Below are 25,610 nucleotides of genomic sequence, written 5' to 3' on the forward strand. Positions count from 1 at the left end.
TTATATCACATGTCCCGGTGTCAATACGTTGTAGGTCTATATCACATGTCCGGTGTCAACAGTTTATATGTTATATCACATGTCCGGTGTCAATAGTTTGTATGTTATACCACATGTCCGGTGTCAATACTTTGTATGTTATATCACATGTCCGGTGTCAATAGTTTGTAGGTTATATCACATTTCCGGTGTCAATACTTTGTATGTTATATCACATGTCCGGTGTCAATACTTTGTAGGTTATATCACATGTCCGGTGTCAATACTTTGTATGTTATATCACATGTCCGGTGTCAATAGTTTGTAGGTTATATCACATGTCCGGTGTCAATACTTTGTATGTTATATCACATGTCCGGTGTCTATACTCGGTAGGTTATATCACATGTCCGGTGTCAATAGTTTGTAGGTTATGTCACATGTCCGGTGTCAATAGTTTGTATGTTATATCACATGTCCGGTGTCAATAGTTTGTAGGTTATGTCACATGTCCGGTGTCAATAGTTTGTATGTTATATCACATGTCCGGTGTCAATACGTTGTAGGTTATATCACATGTCAGGTGTCAATACGTTGTAGGGTATATCACATGTCCGGTGTCAATACTTTGTAGGTTATATCACATGTCCGGTGTCAATACTTTGTAGGTTATATCACATGTCCGGTGTCAACAGTTTGTATGCTATATCACATGTCCGGTGTCAAAAGTTTGTAGGTTATATCACATGTCAGGTGTCAATACGTTGTAGGTTATGTCACATGTCCGGTGTCAATACGTTGTAGGTTATATCACATGTCCGGTGTCAATAGTTTGTAGGTTATATCACATGTCCGGTGTCAATAGTTTGTAGGTTATATCACATGTCAGGTGTCAATACGTTGTAAGTTATGTCACATGTCCGGTGTCAATACGTTGTAGGTTATATCACATGTCCGGTGTCAATAGTTTGTAGGTTATATCACATGTCCGGTGTCAATACGTTGTATGTTATATCACATGTCCGGTGTCAATACGTTGTAGGTTATATCACATGTCCGGTGTCAATAGTTTGTAGGTTATATCACATGTCCGGTGTCAACAGTTTATATGTTATATCACATGTCCGGTGTCAATAGTTTGTATGTTATACCACATGTCCGGTGTCAATACTTTGTATGTTATATCACATGTCCGGTGTCAATAGTTTGTAGGTTATATCACATTTCCGGTGTCAATACTTTGTATGTTATATCACATGTCCGGTGTCAATACTTTGTAGGTTATATCACATGTCCGGTGTCAATACTTTGTATGTTATATCACATGTCCGGTGTCAATAGTTTGTAGGTTATATCACATGTCCGGTGTCAATACTTTGTATGTTATATCACATGTCCGGTGTCTATACTCGGTAGGTTATATCACATGTCCGGTGTCAATAGTTTGTAGGTTATGTCACATGTCCGGTGTCAATAGTTTGTATGTTATATCACATGTCCCGTGTCAATAGTTTGTAGGTTATGTCACATGTCCGGTGTCAATAGTTTGTATGTTATATCACATGTCCGGTGTCAATACGTTGTAGGTTATATCACATGTCAGGTGTCAATACGTTGTAGGGTATATCACATGTCCGGTGTCAATACTTTGTAGGTTATATCACATGTCCGGTGTCAATACTTTGTAGGTTATATCACATGTCCGGTGTCAACAGTTTGTATGCTATATCACATGTCCGGTGTCAATAGTTTGTAGGTTATATCACATGTCAGGTGTCAATACGTTGTAGGTTATGTCACATGTCCGGTGTCAATACGTTGTAGGTTATATCACATGTCCGGTGTCAATAGTTTGTAGGTTATATCACATGTCCGGTGTCAATAGTTTGTAGGTTATATCACATGTCAGGTGTCAATACGTTGTAGGTTATGTCACATGTCCGGTGTCAATACGTTGTAGGTTATATCACATGTCCGGTGTCAATAGTTTGTAGGTTATATCACATGTCCGGTGTCAATACGTTGTATGTTATATCACATGTCCGGTGTCAATACGTTGTAGGTTATATCACATGTCCGGTGTCAATAGTTTGTAGGTTATATCACATGTCCGGTGTCAACAGTTTATATGTTATATCACATGTCCGGTGTCAATAGTTTGTATGTTATACCACATGTCCGGTGTCAATACTTTGTATGTTATATCACATGTCCGGTGTCAATAGTTTGTAGGTTATATCACATTTCCGGTGTCAATACTTGTATGTTATAAATGTCCGGTGTCAATTTTTGTAGGTTTTCCCCCTGCCGGGGTTAAATATTTGTATTTTATTACTTTTCCGGTGTCAAATTTGAAAAAACCAGTCCGGTGTCAAAGTTTAGTTATTCACATGCCCGGTTTCTTTGTGGTTATATCACATTTCCGGTTCAATAGTTTGAGGTATATCACGTCCGGTGTCAATATTTTGTATTTATATCACTTCGGTGTCTTTTGGGGGGTTAATTCCCCCCTTAAATATTTGTATTATTCATTTCGGTGTCAATTTTTATTTTTAATTCACATGCCCGGTGTCAAATTTGTATTTATTCACTGCCCGGTGTCAATATTTTGTAGTTATACAATTTCCGGTGTAATATTTTAGTTAATCACATGTCCGGTGTAAATATTTGTAGGTTTTCACATGCCCGGGTGTAAAATTTTTTGTGGGGTTATCACATTCCGGGTCAATATTTTGAGGTTTATACATGCCGGGGTTGTCAATATTTTGTATGTTATATCACATGTCCGGTGTCAATAGTTTGTATGTTATATCACATGTCCGGTGTCATAGTTGGTATGCTATATCACATGTCCGTGTCAATATTTGTAGGTTATATCACATTTCCGGTGTCAATAGTTTGTAGGTTATATCACATGTTCCGGTGTCATAGTTTGTATGTTATATCACATGTCCAGTGTCAATAGTTTGTAGGTTATATCACATGTCCGGTGTCAATAGTTTGTAGGTTATATACACATATCCGATGTCAATAGTTTGTAGGTGATATCACATGTCCGGTGTCAATACTTTGTATGTTATATCACATGTCCGGTGTCAACAGTTTGTATGCTATATCACATGTCCGGTGTCAATAGTTTGTATGTTATATCACATGTCCGGTGTCAATAGTTTGTATGTTATATCACATGTCCGGTGTCAATAGTTTGTATGCTATATCACATGTCCGGTGTCAATAGTTTGTAGGTTATATCACATTTCCGGTGTCAATAGTTTGTAGGTTATATCACATGTCCGGTGTCAATAGTTTGTATGTTATATCACATGTCCAGTGTCAATAGTTTGTATGTTATATCACATGTCCGGTGTCAATAGTTTGTAGGTTATATCACATATCCGGTGTCAATAGTTTGTAGGTGATATCACATGTCCGGTGTCAATAGTTTGTAGGTTATATCACATGTCCGGTGTCAATAGTTTGTAGGTTATATCACATGTCCGGTGTCAATAGTTTGTATGTTATATCACATGTCCGGTGTCAATAGTTTGTATGTTATATCACATGTCCGGTGTCAATACTTTGTAGGTTATATCACATGTCAGGTGTCAATACGTTGTAGGGTATATCACATGTCCGGTGTCAATACTTTGTAGGTTATATCACATGTCCGGTGTCAATAGTTTGTAGGTTATATCACATGTCCGGTGTCAATAGTTTGTAGGTTATATCACATGTCCGGTGTCAATAGTTTGTATGTTATATCACATGTCCTGTGTCAATAGTTTGTAGGTTATATCACATGTCCGGTGTCAACAGTTTGTAGGTTATATCACATGTCCGGTGTCAATAATTTGTAGGTTATATCACATGTCCGGTGTCAATACTTTGTAGGTTATATCACATGTCCGGTGTCAATAGTTTGTAGGTTATATCACATTTCCGGTGTCAATACTTTGTATGTTATATCACATGTCCGGTGTCTATACTCGGTAGGTTATATCACATGTCCGGTGTCAATAGTTTGTAGGTTATATCACATGTCCGGTGTCAATACTTTGTATGTTATATCACATGTCCGGTGTCAATAGTTTGTAGGTTATATCACATTTCCGGTGTCAATACTTTGTAGGTTATATCACATGTCCGGTGTCAATACTTTGTATGTTATATCACATGTCCGGTGTCAATAGTTTGTATGTTATATCACATGTCCAGTGTCAATACGTTGTATGTTATATCACATGTCCGGTGTCAATACTTTGTAGGTTATATCACATGTCCGGTGTCAATAGTTTGTATGTTATATCACATGTCCGGTGTCAATAGTTTGTATGTTATATCAGATGTCCGGTGTCAATAGTTTGTATGTTATATCAGATGTCCGGTGTCAATACTTTATATGTTATATCACATGTCCGGTGTCAATACTTTGTATGTTTTATCACATGTCCGGTGTCAATACTTTGTATGTTATATCACATGTCCGGTGTCAATAGTTTGTAGGTTATATCACATGTCCGGTGTCAATACATTGTAGGTTATATCACATGTCCGGTGTCAATACGTTGTATGTTATATCACATGTCCGGTGTCAATACGTTGTATGTTATATCACATGTCCGGTGTCAATACTTTGTAGGTTATATCACATGTCCGGTGTCAATAGTTTGTATGTTATATCACATGTCCGGTGTCAATACTTTGTATGTTATATCAAATGTCCGGCGTCAATAGTTTGTATGTTATATCACATGTCCGGTGTCAATACTTTGTATGTTATATCACATGTCCGGTGTCAATAGTTTGTAGGTTATATCACATGTCCGGTGTCAATAGTTTGTATGTTATACAGATGTCCGGTGTCAATACTTTATATGTTATATCACATATCCGGTGTCAATACTTTATATGTTATATCACATGTCCGGTGTCAATGGTTTGTAGGTTATATCACATGTCCGGTGTCAATAGTTTGTATGTTATACATGTATCACGTCCGGTGTCAATAGTTTGTATGTTATGTCACATATCCGGTGTCAATAGTTTGTAGGTTATATCACATGTCCGGTGTCAATACTTTGTAGGTTATATCACATGTCCGGTGTCAATAGTTTGTAGGTTATGTCACATGTCCGGTGTCAATAGTTTGTATGTTATATCACATGTCCGGTGTCAATACGTTGTAGGTTATATCACATGTCAGGTGTCAATACGTTGTAGGGTATATCACATGTCCGGTGTCAATACTTCGTAGGTTATATCACATGTCCGGTGTCAATAGTTTGTAGGTTATATCACATGTCCGGTGTCAATACTTTGTAGGTTATATCACATGTCCGGTGTCAACAGTTTGTAGGTTATATCACATGTCCGGTGTCAATACTTTGTAGGTTATATCACATGTCCGGTGTCAATACGTTGTAGGTTATATCACATGTCCGGTGTCAATAGTTTGTATGCTATATCACATGTCCGGTGTCAATAGTTTGTATGTTATACATGTACCACGTCCGGTGTCAATAGTTTGTATGTTATATCACATGTCCGGTGTCAATAGTTTGTAGGTTATATCACATATCCGGTGTCAATAGTTTGTAGGTGATATCACATGTCCGGTGTCAATAGTTTGTATGTTATATCACATGTCCGGTGTCAATAGTTTGTAGGTTATATCACATGTCCGGTGTCAATACGTTGTATGTTATATCACATGTCCGGTGTCAATACGTTGTAGGTTATATCACATGTCAGGTGTCAATACGTTGTAGGTTATATCACATGTCCGGTGTCAATAGTTTGTATGTTATATCACATGTCCGGTGTCAATAGTTTGTATGTTATATCACATGTCCGGTGTCAATACGTTGTAGGTTATATCACATGTCAGGTGTCAATACGTTGTAGGGTATATCACATGTCCGGTGTCAATACTTTGTAGGTTATATCACATGTCCGGTGTCAACAGTTTGTAGGTTATATCACATGTCCGGTGTCAATACTTTGTAGGTTATATCACATGTCCGGTGTCAACAGTTTGTAGGTTATACCACATGTCCGGTGTCAATACTTTGTAGGTTATATCACATGTCCGGTGTCAATACTTTGTATGTTATATCACATGTCCGGTGTCAATACTTTGTAGGTTATATCACATGTCCGGTGTCAATACTTTGTAGGTTATATCACATGTCCGGTGTCTATACTCGGTAGGTTATATCACATGTCCGGTGTCAATAGTTTGTAGGTTATATCACATGTCCAGTGTCAATACTTTGTATGTTATATCACATGTCCGGTGTCAATAGTTTGTAGGTTATATCACATGTCCGGTGTCAATACTTTGTAGGTTATATCACATGTCCGGCGTCAATACGTTGTATGTTATACCACATGTCCGGTGTCAATACTTTGTAGGTTATATCACATGTTCGGTGTGAATAGTTTGTAGGTTATATCACATGTCCGGTGTCAATACTTTGAATGTTATATCACATGTCCAGTGTCAATACGTTGTATGTTATATCACCTGTCCGGTGTCAATAGTTTGTAGGTTATATCACATGTCCGGTGTCAATACTTTGTAGGTTATATCACATGTCCAGTGTCAATACGTTGTATGTTATATCACATGTCCGGTGTCAATACTTTGTAGGTTATATCACATGTCCGGTGTCAATAGTTTGTATGTTATATCACATGTCCAGTGTCAATACGTTGTATGTTATATCACATGTCCGGTGTCAATACTTTGTAGGTTATATCACATGTCCGGTGTCAATAGTTTGTATGTTATATCACATGTCCGGTGTCAATACTTTGTATGTTATATCACATGTCCGGTGTCAATACTTTGTAGGTTATATCACATGTCCGGTGTCAATACTTTGTATGTTATATCACATGTCCGGTGTCAATAGTTTGTAGGTTATATCACATGTCCGGTGTCAATACTTTGTATGTTATATCACATGTCCGGTGTCAATAGTTTGTAGGTTATATCACATGTCCGGTGTCAATACGTTGTAGGTTATATCACATGTCCGGTGTCAATACTTTGTAGGTTATATCACATGTCCGGTGTCAATAGTTTGTAGGTTATATCACATGTCCGGTGTCAATACGTTGTATGTTATATCACATGTCCGGTGTCAATACTTTGTAGGTTATATCACATGTCCGGTGTCAATAGTTTGTAGGTTATATCACATGTCCGGTGTCAATACGTTGTATGTTATATCACATGTCCAGTGTCAATACTTTGTAGGTTATATCACATGTCCGGTGTCTATAGTTTGTAGGTTATATCACATGTCCGGTGTCAATACTTTGTAGGTTATATCACATGTCCGGTGTCAATAGTTTGTATGTTATATCACATGTCCGGTGTCAATACTTTGTAGGTTATATCACATGTCCGGTGTCAATAGTTTGTAGGTTATATCACATATCCGGTGTCAATAGTTTGTATGTTATATCACATATCCGGTGTCAATAGTTTGTAGGTGATATCACATGTCCGGTGTCAATAGTTTGTATGTTATATCACATGTCCGGTGTCAATAGTTTGTAGGTTATATCACATGTCCGGTGTCAATACGTTGTATGTTATATCACATGTCCGGTGTCAATACGTTGTAGGTTATATCACATGTCAGGTGTCAATACGTTGTAGGTTATATCACATGTCCGGTGTCAATAGTTTGTATGTTATATCACATGTCCGGTGTCAATAGTTTGTATGTTATATCACATGTCCGGTGTCAATACGTTGTAGGTTATATCACATGTCAGGTGTCAATACGTTGTAGGGTATATCACATGTCCGGTGTCAATACTTTGTAGGTTATATCACATGTCCGGTGTCAACAGTTTGTAGGTTATATCACATGTCCGGTGTCAATACTTTGTAGGTTATATCACATGTCCGGTGTCAACAGTTTGTAGGTTATACCACATGTCCGGTGTCAATACTTTGTAGGTTATATCACATGTCCGGTGTCAATACTTTGTATGTTATATCACATGTCCGGTGTCAATACTTTGTAGGTTATATCACATGTCCGGTGTCAATACTTTGTAGGTTATATCACATGTCCGGTGTCAATACTTTGTATGTTATATCACATGTCCGGTGTCAATAGTTTGTAGGTTATATCACATTTCCGGTGTCAATACTTTGTATGTTATATCACATGTCCGGTGTCTATACTCGGTAGGTTATATCACATGTCCGGTGTCAATAGTTTGTAGGTTATATCACATGTCCAGTGTCAATACTTTGTATGTTATATCACATGTCCGGTGTCAATAGTTTGTAGGTTATATCACATGTCCGGTGTCAATACTTTGTAGGTTATATCACATGTCCGGCGTCAATACGTTGTATGTTATACCACATGTCCGGTGTCAATACTTTGTAGGTTATATCACATGTCCGGTGTGAATAGTTTGTAGGTTATATCACATGTCCGGTGTCAATACTTTGAATGTTATATCACATGTCCAGTGTCAATACGTTGTATGTTATATCACCTGTCCGGTGTCAATAGTTTGTAGGTTATATCACATGTCCGGTGTCAATACTTTGTAGGTTATATCACATGTCCAGTGTCAATACGTTGTATGTTATATCACATGTCCGGTGTCAATACTTTGTAGGTTATATCACATGTCCGGTGTCAATAGTTTGTATGTTATATCACATGTCCAGTGTCAATACGTTGTATGTTATATCACATGTCCGGTGTCAATACTTTGTAGGTTATATCACATGTCCGGTGTCAATAGTTTGTATGTTATATCACATGTCCGGTGTCAATACTTTGTATGTTATATCACATGTCCGGTGTCAATACTTTGTAGGTTATATCACATGTCCGGTGTCAATACTTTGTATGTTATATCACATGTCCGGTGTCAATAGTTTGTAGGTTATATCACATGTCCGGTGTCAATACTTTGTATGTTATATCACATGTCCGGTGTCAATAGTTTGTAGGTTATATCACATGTCCGGTGTCAATACGTTGTAGGTTATATCACATGTCCGGTGTCAATACTTTGTAGGTTATATCACATGTCCGGTGTCAATAGTTTGTAGGTTATATCACATGTCCGGTGTCAATACGTTGTATGTTATATCACATGTCCGGTGTCAATACTTTGTAGGTTATATCACATGTCCGGTGTCAATAGTTTGTAGGTTATATCACATGTCCGGTGTCAATACGTTGTATGTTATATCACATGTCCAGTGTCAATACTTTGTAGGTTATATCACATGTCCGGTGTCTATAGTTTGTAGGTTATATCACATGTCCGGTGTCAATACTTTGTAGGTTATATCACATGTCCGGTGTCAATAGTTTGTATGTTATATCACATGTCCGGTGTCAATACTTTGTAGGTTATATCACATGTCCGGTGTCAATAGTTTGTAGGTTATATCACATATCCGGTGTCAATAGTTTGTATGTTATATCACATGTCCGGTGTCAATACTTTGTAGGTTATATCACATGTCAGGTGTCAATACGTTGTAGGGTATATCACATGTCCGGTGTCAATAGTTTGTAGGTTATGTCACATGTCCGGTGTCTATACTTTGTATGTTATATCACATGTCCGGTGTCTATACTCTGTAGGTTATATCACATGTACGAGGCGATTCGTTTATGTTCAAACCTCCATTGTGTATCCATATCTTGCAGACCTTCTGTTATTATGATTGGCAACAACATGGACTTTAAATCAAAGCAGGTTGATGAATTAATTATGCAATGAATAGACCAGATGTGATACTATGGTATTTATATTACCAATGTCATTTGAAGGCAGGCATTCTTTTAGTAGCCGATGGCTACCTTACCGAAGAAAACAAAGGAGTGAGCCGTCGGGTGCAGAAACGGCCCGTGTCATGACCAACTGAGTAGGGGGTCGAACTGCATACCTCAGATCCTCACCTTGAGTTGCATTGTGGGAGACTCTGCCCTGTGGTCTTTTGGTGACGTATCGCAGGTGCATATCGTTATATTTGTTTTTACGACAACTGACGAAAAACAACAAACACCAAACAAACAGCGGTATCTTTAATGTGTAACAAATAGTAAACAATGAAAAAACGTGAAAAATACTCGACAGTATTTTCATTGAATTCTACATTTTTATGTAGGCCTATAATGAATTAAAACGGTAGTTTAATTAAAAAAAATGTGCTCATTTATTAGTATGGTGTCTGATTGTATGTACATGGTTGAGTGGTTTATAAACGAGAGTAAAATGGACACCTTGCCAATTATTGGAAACCAACCGTGTTTTGTTTTTTCTCAAGCTCACATTAAAATGATAATTTTGATTTCTTTCCGCTATTTTTGGTAGTACTACGATTCCACTGCACTATCCCAGAGATATTGAAAATGGCGGAACAAAGAATCAGTCAGAATTTGTTCCCATGACGACAATCGGAACACTTCGTCCTGATTGTTCCCATGATGACAATCGGAACACTTCGTCCTTATTGTACGCTATCTAAGGGAGAGAGGCGAGAACACACGAAAGGAGTCAAGCACTGGATAGCCTAATGGAAACAAGTGTTAAAGCATATCTCGATCACAAACAATGGCCTGATTGAATAATATTGTTTTTGTTTTCTGTAAAAATGACAACAAACGGTGCCAATATAGGCTGCAGATTCGTAAACAATTAAGGCAAGGCGACCTTGGTGAATGTTCTTTCCTTCTGTTTCTAGTTCTGTACAATAACGTATACGATTGCTGTCTATGATAAAAGAGTTATACAAAGAAGATACTACAAAGTTAAATGTCTATAACAGGATGTGTAATATACTACATTGTGTATGACTGTCGTCTTTGTCATTAAATGATTACCGCTCAATTAATTCTGGCATGTGTAGAATTGAAAGGCTATTTTGATAAATTTGACAATTTTTTTGATTTCTTAGAACAACTAGTGTGTCAAAAGCTTAAAAAATGTCCTGCACACATCACTTTTAATGGCAGGATCACCTGACTGGAGAGCCTTAAATGGAATGATCAAACTAAATGTCAATATCTTTGAAAACTCGATGAATTATTTTAATGTATAATGTATAACTGTATTTCAAACCTGTGACGTATGTTAGATAAATTTACAAACTTCCTTCATCAGCATGTTACACGTGATTTTGCCAGAGGTATCCCCCTTGGATATACCTATATTTTGTCGGAGTTATCTCCCTTTAATACAACAATTCCTTACATATTATTTTAGAGGATAACTCGGACAAAAACATTGATTCAATGTTTTTGTCCGAGTTATCCTCTAAAATATCTTTCATATACCTGTGATTTTGTTTAATAACTGTACATATTTGTATCTGTGTACAACGCACAGTTCAATCATGTCATCAACTAACTTAAATATCATAAAATATGACGTCATTATTAGGTAGCATATACCCTTAACATACTTTGTCATAAAGAAAAAAATATGTGATGCATGTAACAAACTGCACTTTAACAATTTAGGCTTTTGTCGTCCCGGTGTGCTGCCTATAAGAAACCCCAGTCGAGCTTTGCCAGATAAGCATCACTGTTGGCCAACAGCGGCTAATGTATTATTGTTTTAATGTTGTTAAGATTACTAACACATATAGATCTATAATAAAGTAGTAAGCAAAAAGGGAGAAAAAGACAAAAGTTTAAAGACAAAGCTAATTATCTATAATTCAGTGTAGATTGACAAAGTGTAGGAAAGTTATTATAACAACGGGAAAAACAACTCTTATATATTAATCAAAACACTTCAATAGCAGTTTTATAACAGTTCAAATTGTCCACGATCCTTCGCTACCCACAATCATCAGTGGACCAACCCTTCTCAACAGCTGGACGAGTCCAATTCGAGATTATGGCATGGAAGGTAATATTTCTATCACAGATGGCGCTGCCAAACGGACATGTGGTTTGGGCAACAAACGGCTTAGAACCGATTATTAATAAAATAATACTATTATGTCCAAAAAGACGATACAACATGTTTCTTGTTAGGCCCACCAATCAACGATGTATATCTTCTCAATATTTATACGACTAATGAGAAGTTATCATTTTATACATTTTAAAACAACACGAAACATTTCAATGTACAGATGTAGTTTTTTTTTCCCTCGCGTGACTTTGATTGAGTATATTGTCAGATATTACAATTCGGCTATGACTATAATCATCTATACCGCGAATACTGACATCAATGTCGGCAATTACCGCTAAAAATATCGGCAGTGATCGCTACAAATATCGAAAATAATCGCTACAAATATCGGCAGTGATTGCCGCAAATATCGATAATTACCGCTACAAATATCGGTAATTATCGCTTCGAATATCGGCAGTGATCGCTACAAATATCAATAATTATCGCTACAAATATCGGTAATTGCCACCCGAAGTATCGGTAGTGATCGCCACAAATATCGGTTATAATTGACACATTGATCGGCAATAATCGATATAAATATCGGAATTAATATAGCCCCAAATATCGGGATTGATGGCCATAGGTACCGGAACGTGTCGCCACAAATATTTGGAGTAACCACAAATATGGGTAGTAACCACAAAATTCGATGGCAGAAGTGTAACAGCAATGATCAGATAGTCCACATACTTGGTACTCTTATAAAATCTAATTTTCTTCGAAATACAACTTTAATTCTCATTATCCGACAATATAGGATTGCTCGCTTTCAAAAGGACTTCCCAAGTAAGCTCCACATAATATTCCATATGCTGATAATATAAAGTACAATCAAATACAGTGTATCAATTTACCTGGGTAAATAAAACTCGTAAGTATCACAATGTATGCATCAATTTACCTGTATAACTAAAACAGGTACGTATAATAATGTATCAATTTACCTGTGTAACTAAAACAGGTACGTACAACAATGTATCAATTTACCTGTGTAACTAAAACAGGTACGTACAACAATGTATCAATTTACCTGTGTTAAATAAAACTGGCATTACAATGTATCAGTTTACCTGTGTAACTAAATCAGGTACGTATAACAATGTATCAAATACCTGGGTATGTATCAATTTACCTTACTAAACGTAACGTAACATACTATCTACCTGTCCATAATTACTGAGTGGTCGTTCTCCTACACACGCAGTACCGTTTGTTAAAAGATTCAAAGAGATATCGCCGTTAAGAAGTAGAGCGACGTTTGTGACTTAGGAGTATATCATTAAAATCAAATCTCTCCAGACGATGAGATGGAAGCCGATCGATTTTGTGAAAAAGAGAAGAAAAATTCTGAAGATAATTTGCAAAGTGAAACGAAATTCCATTAGGAAACAAGACAGTTAATATCACAGAAAAGTTAGTGTATACCTTCATCTATCTATGGTCTTGGAAAAATTACCCAAAATGCAAAGTGGCACTATTGCAAATGAGAGGCCGGATAGGGTGTAAGAGATATCTTAAAATCTACATACTAATATACATCTGGTCATGCAAAGTTGATAAAAGAAATAATAGAAGAGCGACACTCTGCAGGGAAAACAAGACAATGCCATGTCACACTGTATCTAGCACGGATATCGCAATGCATTCTGGGATAATATTGCTAGCTAATTATTATATATGTGTGACGTCATGTCTCGTAATGATGTGTCGTTCAGTGCAGTGTACAAGTGTTATATAATTTCATATCAGCTATACTTTAATTATCTAATAAAGATTACTGATTGTTAGTGTTAGTGTCACACGCTTACTTGGACTGTGAGCTGATATATACATGCGTATTACACACCTGTACGTCCATTTAATTATACTCTACCCTAGATGAAACTATAGCAATACTTGCAGAACGAAGGCATGGTGGTGAAATATTGCATCTGGAAATTCAGTGCCAACGACTGAAAATTAACGCCTGATTACGCAGGGCCTCCGTACTTTCCATCAAAAACAAAAGTACGGAGGACTCACGGTGCCATATTCCATTCTGAAACGACGTTTTGTAAGACTTCGCTGGCTTCAAAGAACATCTATAGCAAATGACACAGCGTCGTATGGTAACGGAAGATCAGATTACATCTAAGTTCACCGTTTAGAGGGTGCGCAATAAAATCTAAACAGACATTTACATGTGTGTTTATATATATTAAAAAATGTTCAGAAAGGATAACTTTTCCTGATTATCACTTATATCAATATTTCAAATACCAGTGATTTAAAATATAAAAAGTATACTCGATGCTACGTGCCCGCACAAACTGTACATTCAACATGAATTCGATGTTTAGTAAAAAGAATCTATGAACTATGATCATTTCGAAGAAATATTAACTAACGCATTTCAAAATAAGTTAAAAGACAATGTTTCAAGCTCATCATACATCCCAAACCACAATCATACACTTACCCTCATGGTATCGATTCTCGTAACCAATTTAAATCTCCCCCCCCCCCCCCCCCCCCCCCCCCCACCACCACCACCACCACCCCGTCTTTTTTAAATCACGCTGAGCAAGCAGTACGTCAGTTGCCTCCTGTCCCTATATCATATATCCCTTCCCTATATTAATTGTCTCCCTACCCTATATAGATTGTCTCCCCTTGGTATACCAGTTACCTCTCTCTATATATATCAGTTGTCTCCCCTTGCTATACCAGTTACCTCTCCCTCTCTTTATCAGTTGTCTCCCTACCTTATAACATTTGTCTCCCCTCGCTATATCAGTTGTCTCCCCTCGCTATATCAGTTGTCTCCCCTCGCTATATCAGTTACCTCCCCCTGTCTATATCAGATTTCTTCCCTTTTCAGTTGTCTTCCCTTGCTATACCAGTTACCCCCCCCCCCCCCCCCCCCCCCCCCCCTGTCTATATCAGATTTCTTCCCTTTTCAGTTGTCTTCCCTTGCTCTCGATCATGTAGCGCAACAGTTACTTCTCTACAGTCCGCTAGTACATCAGATATCACTCCGTCATCGGTTCTCATTTATACCCTCTCTTTTATACCCTCTCTTTTAAAACTGTAGAACACACACACGGACCATGTACAGTAAAACTATAGAACAGACACACACGGACCATGTACAGTAAAACTATAGAACAGACACACACACGAACCATGTACAGTAAAACTATAGAACAGACACACATGGACCATGTACAGTAAAACTATAGAACACACACACGGACCATGTACAGTAAAACTATAAAACACACACACACGGACCATGTACAGTAAAACTATAGAACAGACAAACGGACCACGTACAGTAAAACTATAGAACACACACACACGGACCATGTACAGTAAAACTATAGAACAGACACACACACGGACCATGTACAGTAAAACTATAGAACACATACACACGGACCATGGACAGTAAAACTATAGAACACACACACGGACCATGTACAGTAAAACTATAAAACACACACACACGGACCATGTACAGTAAAACTATAGAACAGACACACGCGGACCATGTACAGTAAAACCATAGAACACACACACACGGACCATGTACAGTAAAACTATACAACACATACACGGACCATGTACAGTAAAACTATAGAACACACACGGACCATGTACAGTAAAACTATAGAACACACACACACGGACCATGTACAGTAAAACTATAGAACACACACACGAACCATGTACAGTAAAACTATAGAACACATACACGAACCATGTACAGTAAAACTATAGAACACACACACGGACCATGTACAGTAAAACTATATAACACACACACGGACCATGTACAGTAAAAAGTATAGAACACACACACACGGACCATGTACAGTAAAACTATAGAACACACACACGGCCCATGTACAGTAAAACTATAGAACACATACACACGGACCATGGACAGTAAAACTATAGAACAGACACACACACGGACCATGTACAGTAAAACTATAGAACAGACACACACACGGACCATGTACAGTAAAACTATAGAACAGACAAACGGACCACGTACAGTAAAACTATAGAACACACACACATGGACCATGTACAGTAAAACTATAGAACAGACACACGGACCATGTACAGTAAAACTATAGAACACACACACATGGACCATGTACAGTAAAACTATAGAACACACACACATGGACCGTGTACAGTAAAACTATAGAACACACACACGGACCATGTACAGTAAAACTATAGAACACACACACGGACCATGTACAGTTAAACTATAGAACACATACACACGGACCATGGACAGTAAAACTATAGAACAGACACACACACGGACCATGTACAGTACAACTATAGAACAGACACACGGACCATGTACAGTAAAACTATAGAACACACACACACACACACACGGACCATGTACAGTAAAAACTATAGAACACACACACACGGACCATGTACAGTAAAAACTATAGAACACACACGGACCATGTACAGTAAAACTATAGAACACACACACATGGACCATGTACAGTAAAACTATAGAACACACACACATGGACCATGTACAGTAAAACTATAGAACACACACACGGACCATGTACAGTAAAACTATAGAACAGACACACACGGACCATGTACAGTAAAACTATAGAACACACACACACGGACCATGTACAGTAAAAACTATAGAACACACACACACGGACCATGTACAGTAAAACTATAGAACACACACACGGACCATGGACAGTAAAACTATAGAACAGACACACACACGGACCATGTACAGTACAACTATAGAACAGACACACGGACCATGTACAGTAAAACTATAGAACACACACACACACGGACCATGTACAGTAAAAACTATAGAACACACACACGGACAATGTACAGTAAAACTATAGAACAGACACATGGACCATGTACAGTAAAACTATAGAACACACACACGGACCATGTACAGTAAAACTATAAAACAGACACATACACGAACCATGTACAGTAAAACTATAGAACAGACACATACACGAACCATGTACAGTAAAACTATAGAACAGACACACACACGGACCATGTACAGTAAAACTATAGAACAGACACATACACGAACCATGTACAGTAAAACTATAGAACAGACACATACACGGACCATGTACAGTAAAACTATAGAACACACACACGGACCATGTACAGTAAAACTATAGAACAGACACACACACGGACCATGTACAGTAAAACTATAGAACAGACACATACACGGACCATGTACAGTAAAACTATAGAACACACACACGGACCATGTACAGTAAAACTATAGAACAGACACATACACGGACCATGTACAGTAAAACTATAGAACACACACACGGACCATGTACAGTAAAACTATAGAACAGACACACACACGGACCATGTACAGTAAAACTATAGAACAGACACACACACGGACCATGTACAGTAAAACTATAGAACACACACACGGACCATGTACAGTAAAACTATAGAACACACACATGGACCATGTACAGTAAAACTATAGAACACACACACACGGACCATGTACAGTAAAACTATAGAACACACACACACGGACCATGTACAGTAAAACTATAGAACCGACACATGGACCATGTACAGTAAAACTATAGAACACACACATGGACCATGTACAGTAAAACCATAGAACACACACACACGGACCATGTACAGTAAAACTATAGAACACACACACACGGACCATGTACAGTAAAACTATAGAACACACACACGGACCATGTACAGTAAAACTATAGAACACACACACGGACCATGTACAGTAAAACTATAGAACAGACACACGCGGACCATGTACAGTAAAACTATAGAACAGACACATGGACCATGTACAGTAAAACTATAGAACACATACACACGGACCATGTACAGTAAAACCTCCCTCCCTCCAACTCCACTCCCCTCCAACTCCAACTCAACTCCCACTCCACTCGCTCCCACGCCACTCCAACTCCACCCAACTCCCACTCCACTCCAACTCCACCCAACTCCCACTCCACTCCAACTCCACTCCATTCCCACTCCACTCCCACTCCAACTACCACTTCACTCCTCTCCCTCCCTCCCTCCCACTCCCCGTATTTTGTTTTCTGTTTATCACAGGTAAGGTAAGTATATAATTGTAGGTAAGGATCATGGTATACAAAACAATGGGTAACCACTCTATATAAGTTGTGGAATGTGGGAATTTGATGATAATCGGAACGTGGCTAATTGGCATATATGTATATGACAATCAATGGACAAAATCGTGACATCAGACATTCATTTGCATAATTTTGAGCTTTAAACGTTTTAGACGTTTAAATTTTGCATTCATGTTTATAGTAAATATTAATCATATAATATATATGTACAAGTGCATTTGGTGGTGCATAATTATTATATAGGTATGAAATTATATACAAAAAACAGGAAGTGACGACATGACATGACGAGTCTCAACCAATGAAATCAAAACTGATGTCACTTCAGATCGGTTCCAGTGATCATTATCCACGGGGAAAATATAGTCTCGTTAGAGTAAAACATAAACTTAAATATCTGTTTTAGTTATTTGAGTATTAAGATCAATAGGTAACATTTACATATCGTTTCAGTTTTGATTTCAATAGTGGAAACTTCCTTTCCATCGTTTAAAACATTCATATGAACAAGACATCCCACAATTCCTGAGTAAAAAACTATCGCTTTCACGCTTGCAAAACTTGCATATATATATATAATGTCCTATAACGTAATACTGTTAGAGTTGTCCGCGTATTATTGAGCACGTTTGTAAAGTTGACAATACGTTGTCAACAAGGAATGTCACACGTCCTTCACACAGTAACGGCGTCGGACTGTAAATAAAACGCCACGTGATAAGTTTACGATCACTTTATTCAAGGTCACGGTGACTGTAGCTGGAAAGGTCAAGGCCATGGACAGTTTAGCCGACTACTAGAATATGTAGGTCGAAGTCGTAGTCTATCTGAGTGTGTGGTAAAATCACGGCCAATACAGCAGTTAAGTTCAAGGTTACGGACAACGTATTGTAACCGGATACTAAGTATGTCAAGGTCAAGTAGCCGAATAGGCAAGGTTACGATCAATTAAGCCGGGATATATAGCGAGTGAGCGTCACAGGTTTTTTTCCCGGACACATGACGATATTGTAAGTAGTACAGATTCTGAAACCTTACGGAGCGATACACAGCTGGGCCTATAAACAGTAAACGAATGTCCCAAATCTGAAATGACAAGACTAAAGACAATATATCAGTAGTTTTTTACCAATATTTCACTAGAATCCCCTCCCCATGTTATATATTGTAAACGCGGGAGAGCAGACTTTGCCTGCGATACCAAGTCTTGGTTGTGCTCTATGAGGAGTTCGTGTTGAGTAAGTCTCGGACAGACGTGTTTTTGTGAAAACCAATAGAAAGAAAATACCCAGTGGACATTCGTTTTGGCATGGACAGTGGTCAGCCGTCTCGATATTACGTCAAACACGCGATAATTCACCAGGTAATCGTTAAAAAGAAATTAGATAGAACGCATCGCTCCCCCTGGCGGGACGTTTTGGGTAAGTGTGTCTGATGGAATGTCGATGTGTGTGCAATGTTACGTCATCACTACCGACTCACGGAATACCACTGTGCAATATAATTGTGTATGCACGTTTTTGTTCAATTTTAGGTCGTTTCTTACCCCTTCATATATTCATTTGCTATTGGTATATATTTTGGATGAAAATGAAACAAAGCTTCATTTAATACCGATACTGAACGCTGACTGGGTCGGTAGGGCGCGTATTATCGCTGCTATGATAGTCAATATATTGATTCCCTCTTGTAACTGTCTGCCGCTCGTCCTTCTATCTCCAGAAGGGGAAAAATCACAAATTGACCAAAGAGTTTACTGAGGAAGCGGATCACGTATACCAAAAGTAACCGCTACAAAATTATCAGAGTCTCTACAAAGCTTAACTGATACAGAGAAAGATTAACTTCAAGGCGCCCCCATGTTCTGCTGTCGCGACCGCGGTGACGTCACGCTCTCGTGAGACCTGATCAAGACTTGGCCGTCCGTGGTAATATAGACCAGACCAAGGTTTTGGGAAGTGCTTGAACTACACAGTTCAGTTGACATTTCCCAAAGCCTATTATTTCTAGCAAAAACTATTGGGCTATATATTTCTCCAATAACGATGACTTGGCTCTACGTGAAAGACGCCGAACAGCCAATCGCTACATTCTGACATATAAAAACGCACTGCTTAGAATTGTCTGACATCCTAGTTATGTTTTCACAGTAATTCTGGCACGTTGTTTATCTTTGTTTTGCTAGACCCTATCCGGTATATACAAACACGACTTACTCATTAATGCTATCACCACATGGGGTCGAACGTTACACACAATGAGTTTGTAGATACACTCACGCGCATCGCGCTACAAAGCGACGCACTGCGTCAAGCCGACATATCCTTATTGACGCACCGCGCCATGACGACTTATCCTAAATAACACATCGTGATGTACCGGCGTATCGTTAACGACGCACCACGATAACTTTTGCTTCCCCAAGCTTCGCTCTCAGCTGATATATCCTAATCGACGCACCGCGAAAACCCGACATACACTTACCGACGCACCGCGAAAACCCGACATACACTTACGGACGCACCGCGCCAAACCGTTGTCCCGACCGAGCCGACATACTCTAACTGACGCACAACGCAAAACCGACTTTTCCTTATCAACACACCGCGCTAACCTGACTTACTTGTATCTTATCTTGGCACAGCGATATGGCAAGCCGACATACCCTTACCGACGCACAGCGCCAAGCCGATATACCGTAATCGACGCACAGCCCCAAGTCAATACACCATAATGGACGCACAGCGCCAAGCCGATATACCATAACCGACGCACAGCGCCAAGCCGATATGCAATAACCGACGCATAGCGCCAAGCTGATATACCATAACCGACGCATAGCGCCAAGTCGAATGATCTATCCTAACACCAACACACAGCACCCATTCAATTTTTCTTTAATTTTTCAGTTGGATAAGAGGTCTGTTAGGATATTACGTCATTCGTGAGCTTTCCACTCGTGACTGTAATAAAGGTTTTAAGTAAGTGTGTCCGTGTGTATTATTTAATGTCAGAAGAGAAGGACGTGTGACGATTCACAATGCATAATAAGATCATGAAATGTTTGGACGCTACCGCGATCATCGGTCAAGTTCTAACACACAAAAAACAAGATGACTGGTCAAGTTATTGTAATGCCTGGTAACTTCCTATTACCTACACAGACATTTGGCCCAGTTCTGCCAAAGAACCAAGCTCATTGGTCAGGCTTCTTAGGGAAAGAACACTCGAGCGATTATTGACATGTCTGTAGATACTCTAACCATTCTACAAGCCTCGTCATTTTTGTATGTCAACATAGTGTCTGTACCGCACGTGACTGACTAATACATTATTTTACACGTCATACATTTTCTTTTTTTCCCTGTGTTTGATATCGACCAGTTTCAATTTTACAAAGATTGACACAGTACATAGAACTGAATGCTGAGTTGTTAATCATTGACCGCCTCAGTGTACCCGTAGTTAGAGATGAGAAACCATCGAATACTCGGGACCAACAAGACAATTAAATATTGTTTTAAATATTGTTTTCTCACACTCGCCAAATCTAATGAAAAAATGTGTTTGATAGAAAAAAAAAAGAAAAAAATCCACATGCAAAATCTGAAAAAAAATCGCCCCCAGATGATCCATTTTCTGTCTTTGTTTATGAATTTAGTACTTACTGAAAAAAGACCGGACTTTCGGACTAGAGGTACTTTCCGGAATACAGAATTCTTCCCGGACTAGACAGAACTTTCTTCCGGATTAGACAATAATTTCATGAATAGATGATACATTCACCCTTCTTAATAATTTCATTCAGTCGTATTTTTCAATTAATTGTTTTTCGTTGTTTTAACTAATGCGTACAGAATGTTTACTTCGTAAACACATCTATTTTAAGGTAAAGGGTATCAGTAAATCAATTACATTGGACCACGTCATGACGTATATACTTAAACCCTTTATATTCCATATAGATCAGACATCAAAAACATATCTTACAGAACAATAGCTGATCGAAAGGATTTCAAAATAGGGATGTCCATAAAAAGATGGAGGAAAACTAGGGAGTACATGGTTCACACAGAGTTGTCTTTCCTTACATGCATTATCTATTGTGTGTGCAAGGGTAGACATCTTCTGGGCTCAAACTTGGTACCTTTGTCACCTAGTAGCCAATAGCTACCATCCAGTCATAAGACCCCCCGCCCCTCTTTGTTATTTCATCTTCTGTAAACTCAAGGGAGAATAAAACTCGATCTTCTGTACATCGTGATTATAACTAATGTGATACCCTTTACCTTAAATACTTTTGATTTGTTGGATCATACATATTTAACACTATGAACAGTTTGACAACACTTGGTAATGATATAGAAATATTTGTAAGCATTAAAAAATCGCCGTATCAACTATCACATCCGGGTACATCCGGCCTGTCTGACTTAAATCATATTATGATCAAACATACTATTAATTTTCTTTTCAAATTTGACAAAACAAATTTGTACGGCCATTTTATATGTGAGCAAATTTTTCGTTATTCATATATCTGATTGCAAATGAATTCACTTTTCGGAAGCATTCTTTGAGGCCATTAATCACTGTTATATGTAGAGAGTAGCGCCCCCTACGTCGGGGACTGCTTCACCTCGAGGACAGATGACACTTTAGTTAGGAAGAGTTTGCTGGTGTTCGGAGATTCACGTGGCGTGTAGGGGTCCGCAGCTTTCAAGCTTTTGCTCCTTTCTCGTTCTGCGTTTCTGTCGTTGAAATTGCTAAACTTCGTTGCAACGATTGCAATAGGCATCGATAGAATTAACACACCACATATTGCGCATGCGGAACCTACTAGATGGCCAGGTGTGGATTTTGGGAAAATGTCTCCATATCCTACCGTTGTCATGGTAACTACAGACCACCAGATTCCTATGAAAATGTGAGGGAAGGTAGAAGGTTCTTCAAACTCGGCGAAATAAATGAAACTTGCGAAGAATACTGAAGCCATGAGAAAGGTGATAAGAAGGAGTCCGAGTTCCTTGAGGCTGGCCACGAGAGAAACCGTGAGGATGCGCAGAGCACTATACTGCTTCACCAGGCGCAGCAACCGGAACAGTCGTAGGATCATCATCGACTTGAGAACGAGGTAAAACATCCCAAGATGGCGATTCGAGTAAACTACATCACTGTGAAATTCGAAGGTGAACACCATCCACATACAAATGAATAAAATACCGTCCAAAACATTTAATCCGCTTTTGAAAAACTCGCTTTTTACAGGACAAAGAAAAAAATGGATCAAAAATTCGATTGAAAAGAAAATGAGAACAAACCATCCGCCGACCTCTAGTGCGAATACCGGACGAGTTGTGAGGAGGAGGAGTTCCTTAGGATTCTCGGGGTTTAGGAAGCCGTAATCCGTTTCGTTGGTTGGTACGAAGGTCGTTCGCAAGAAATCCGGATGTGTGCCGCAGCAGAAGAGTATTCCGGACAATATGACGATCCCCAGGTAAAAATAGCTGAACACCTGCACAGAAATATGACAATTAAATTAAATGTACTGTTGTTTTAAATATCAGTATGCATCACAAGTAATTTTGTGAAAAATGTCTTCATTAAATGGGCATTCCTTCGTTTGAATAAAGTTTATGTCGTCAAAATTAAACTTACTGGAAAATATGTATTTTTTTCCAAGTAGTAAAAGTTATTATCTTTACATTAATAAGGCAGTTTTACTCTTAAGATAAAACAAAGTTCTTGGAGTATCAAGTTCTGAAAATTCTTAATTCGACCCGAAGTATTACTAATTACCGCAAAGACATACGGTATTTGTATACGATACGCTCTTTTCCTGTACATTTCGTCGTTAATTTCATTACATGTAGGCACAAACACTCATATTATCATCGTTCGGACATAGACTCGTCAATAGAACTTGTGCATGTTTCTGATGTGCGAACGAAGGAATGTCCCTTTAACGGTACGATAATTAGACATTAGAATATGTGAAATTACTTAAAACATTAACATTCGTTAGTATTAAGTGTAATATTGTATTTTGTGGGATGTTCTACTCACATATATATGTGTGTGTGATGTTGTATAAATGAAATTAATATGATGCCATATGTTAATCCTGGTAGCTCGTACGGAGCGATGTATGTTTGTTGATGAGCGTGTGATTCTTTCATGTAACCCCAGAGGAAAAAAGGAGAAAAAAATAATGTAGCACACACAAATCAAACATTAATAAATATGTTCTTATGAAATAGGAACGAAATAATCAGGGTGGCCGGGTGGCGCAGTTATAACTTAATCGCCTTTCACCAAGGTGAGTCCATTCTCAAGAAAAGATATGGGGTCACCTGCCCGAAACTTTCCGGGGTTTTTTCAGGGTACTTCGGTTTCCTCCCACAGTAAGACCCCTTGGACGCTTCCGTCCGGGCCAACAAGAGTGATTCGTAATTGTTGTAAAATAGATAAAATCTACAAGAAATACACCATAAAGTATTGAAATATTGCAAAATAAACGTTAAAATTATTATGACGATTTTGTCTGTAAAGATTTAGATGGAACAAATACTTTCCCATTATAACGTTCGGAACTAGATGTTGCTAACCCAGTTTCGGCTTGGCTAGTTGGATAATTTTGTGAGTTAGAGTAGGCGAAATGTGAACATAGCTTATACACAAATTATGTAAATTTTGATTTTGGTTTGAATGCAGTTACATGACCCATAGAAAATATGGCCAATGGTTTAAACATAAACTATATTACAATTAGATTAATCATCAAACAACCAATAAAATGAAAAAGAAAAAAGTGACACATATTTCTTAACCCTCGCATGACCAGGTATTCTCTTTGTACGTATCACAAATACACGAATAGCTGAAATATTCATCCAAGCCTAACAGTCTCTGATCATACACAACATTCAAAATGATAAAACGCACGTGTAGTAGTATGACTATGCCGACAATGTACCGGTCGTGCACGCACGGCCATGTTAATAATGTATGCCTGGGTTCCAGACAGCCAAAACTGACGAGGTGTTTCTTTTGTCAGAATGGCATGTATACATATCGTACAGCTTGTGCTTATTAATACTGGGTATTTACGAGGAAATCCTCTGTTCCTCTAACTGTATCCCTGGTGACCTTTCAACGTCTCTAGTGATCAGTAAACACAAATTCACGAGAAATACCTTCTCAAAGAAATGCTATAATACCACACAAACAAAGATCATTGATCGCTACGTCTAATCGGCAGTAATTTCTCGGAGCAAGCGTGCCTCATTTGGATTGGTGCCACCTTGTATGTTGAAAAGTAATATATTTTGTCATACGGCAAACCAACCTTCTCCCTGGTAGCTCCCCGGATAGCTCCCTGGATAATAATACCCAAGGAAAACGCTTTCACTTCCGGTACTTCTATAAATATTTCATTGTTCAGCAACAAAACAA

At 38.3% G+C, this 25,610-nt stretch overlaps 1 protein-coding gene across 2 annotated transcripts in view; it reads right to left on the bottom strand.

The window, feature by feature from the left end:
- Positions 1 to 18,068: 18,068 nt before the first annotated feature.
- LOC117332569 (potassium voltage-gated channel protein egl-36-like) overlaps positions 18,069 to 25,610 on the bottom strand; it is a 29,395-nt gene continuing 21,853 nt past the window's right edge. For both annotated transcript variants that reach the window (XM_033891535.1, XM_033891534.1), the window contains one exon: positions 18,069 to 23,670. In XM_033891535.1, the coding sequence (XP_033747426.1) occupies positions 22,774 to 23,670 (897 nt within the window). In that variant the 3' untranslated portion in view covers positions 18,069 to 22,773. The remainder of the gene's footprint in view (positions 23,671 to 25,610) is intronic.

The sequence above is a fragment of the Pecten maximus genome, chromosome 8, assembly GCF_902652985.1.
Source record: "Pecten maximus chromosome 8, xPecMax1.1, whole genome shotgun sequence".
Classification (NCBI taxonomy): domain Eukaryota; kingdom Metazoa; phylum Mollusca; class Bivalvia; order Pectinida; family Pectinidae; genus Pecten; species Pecten maximus.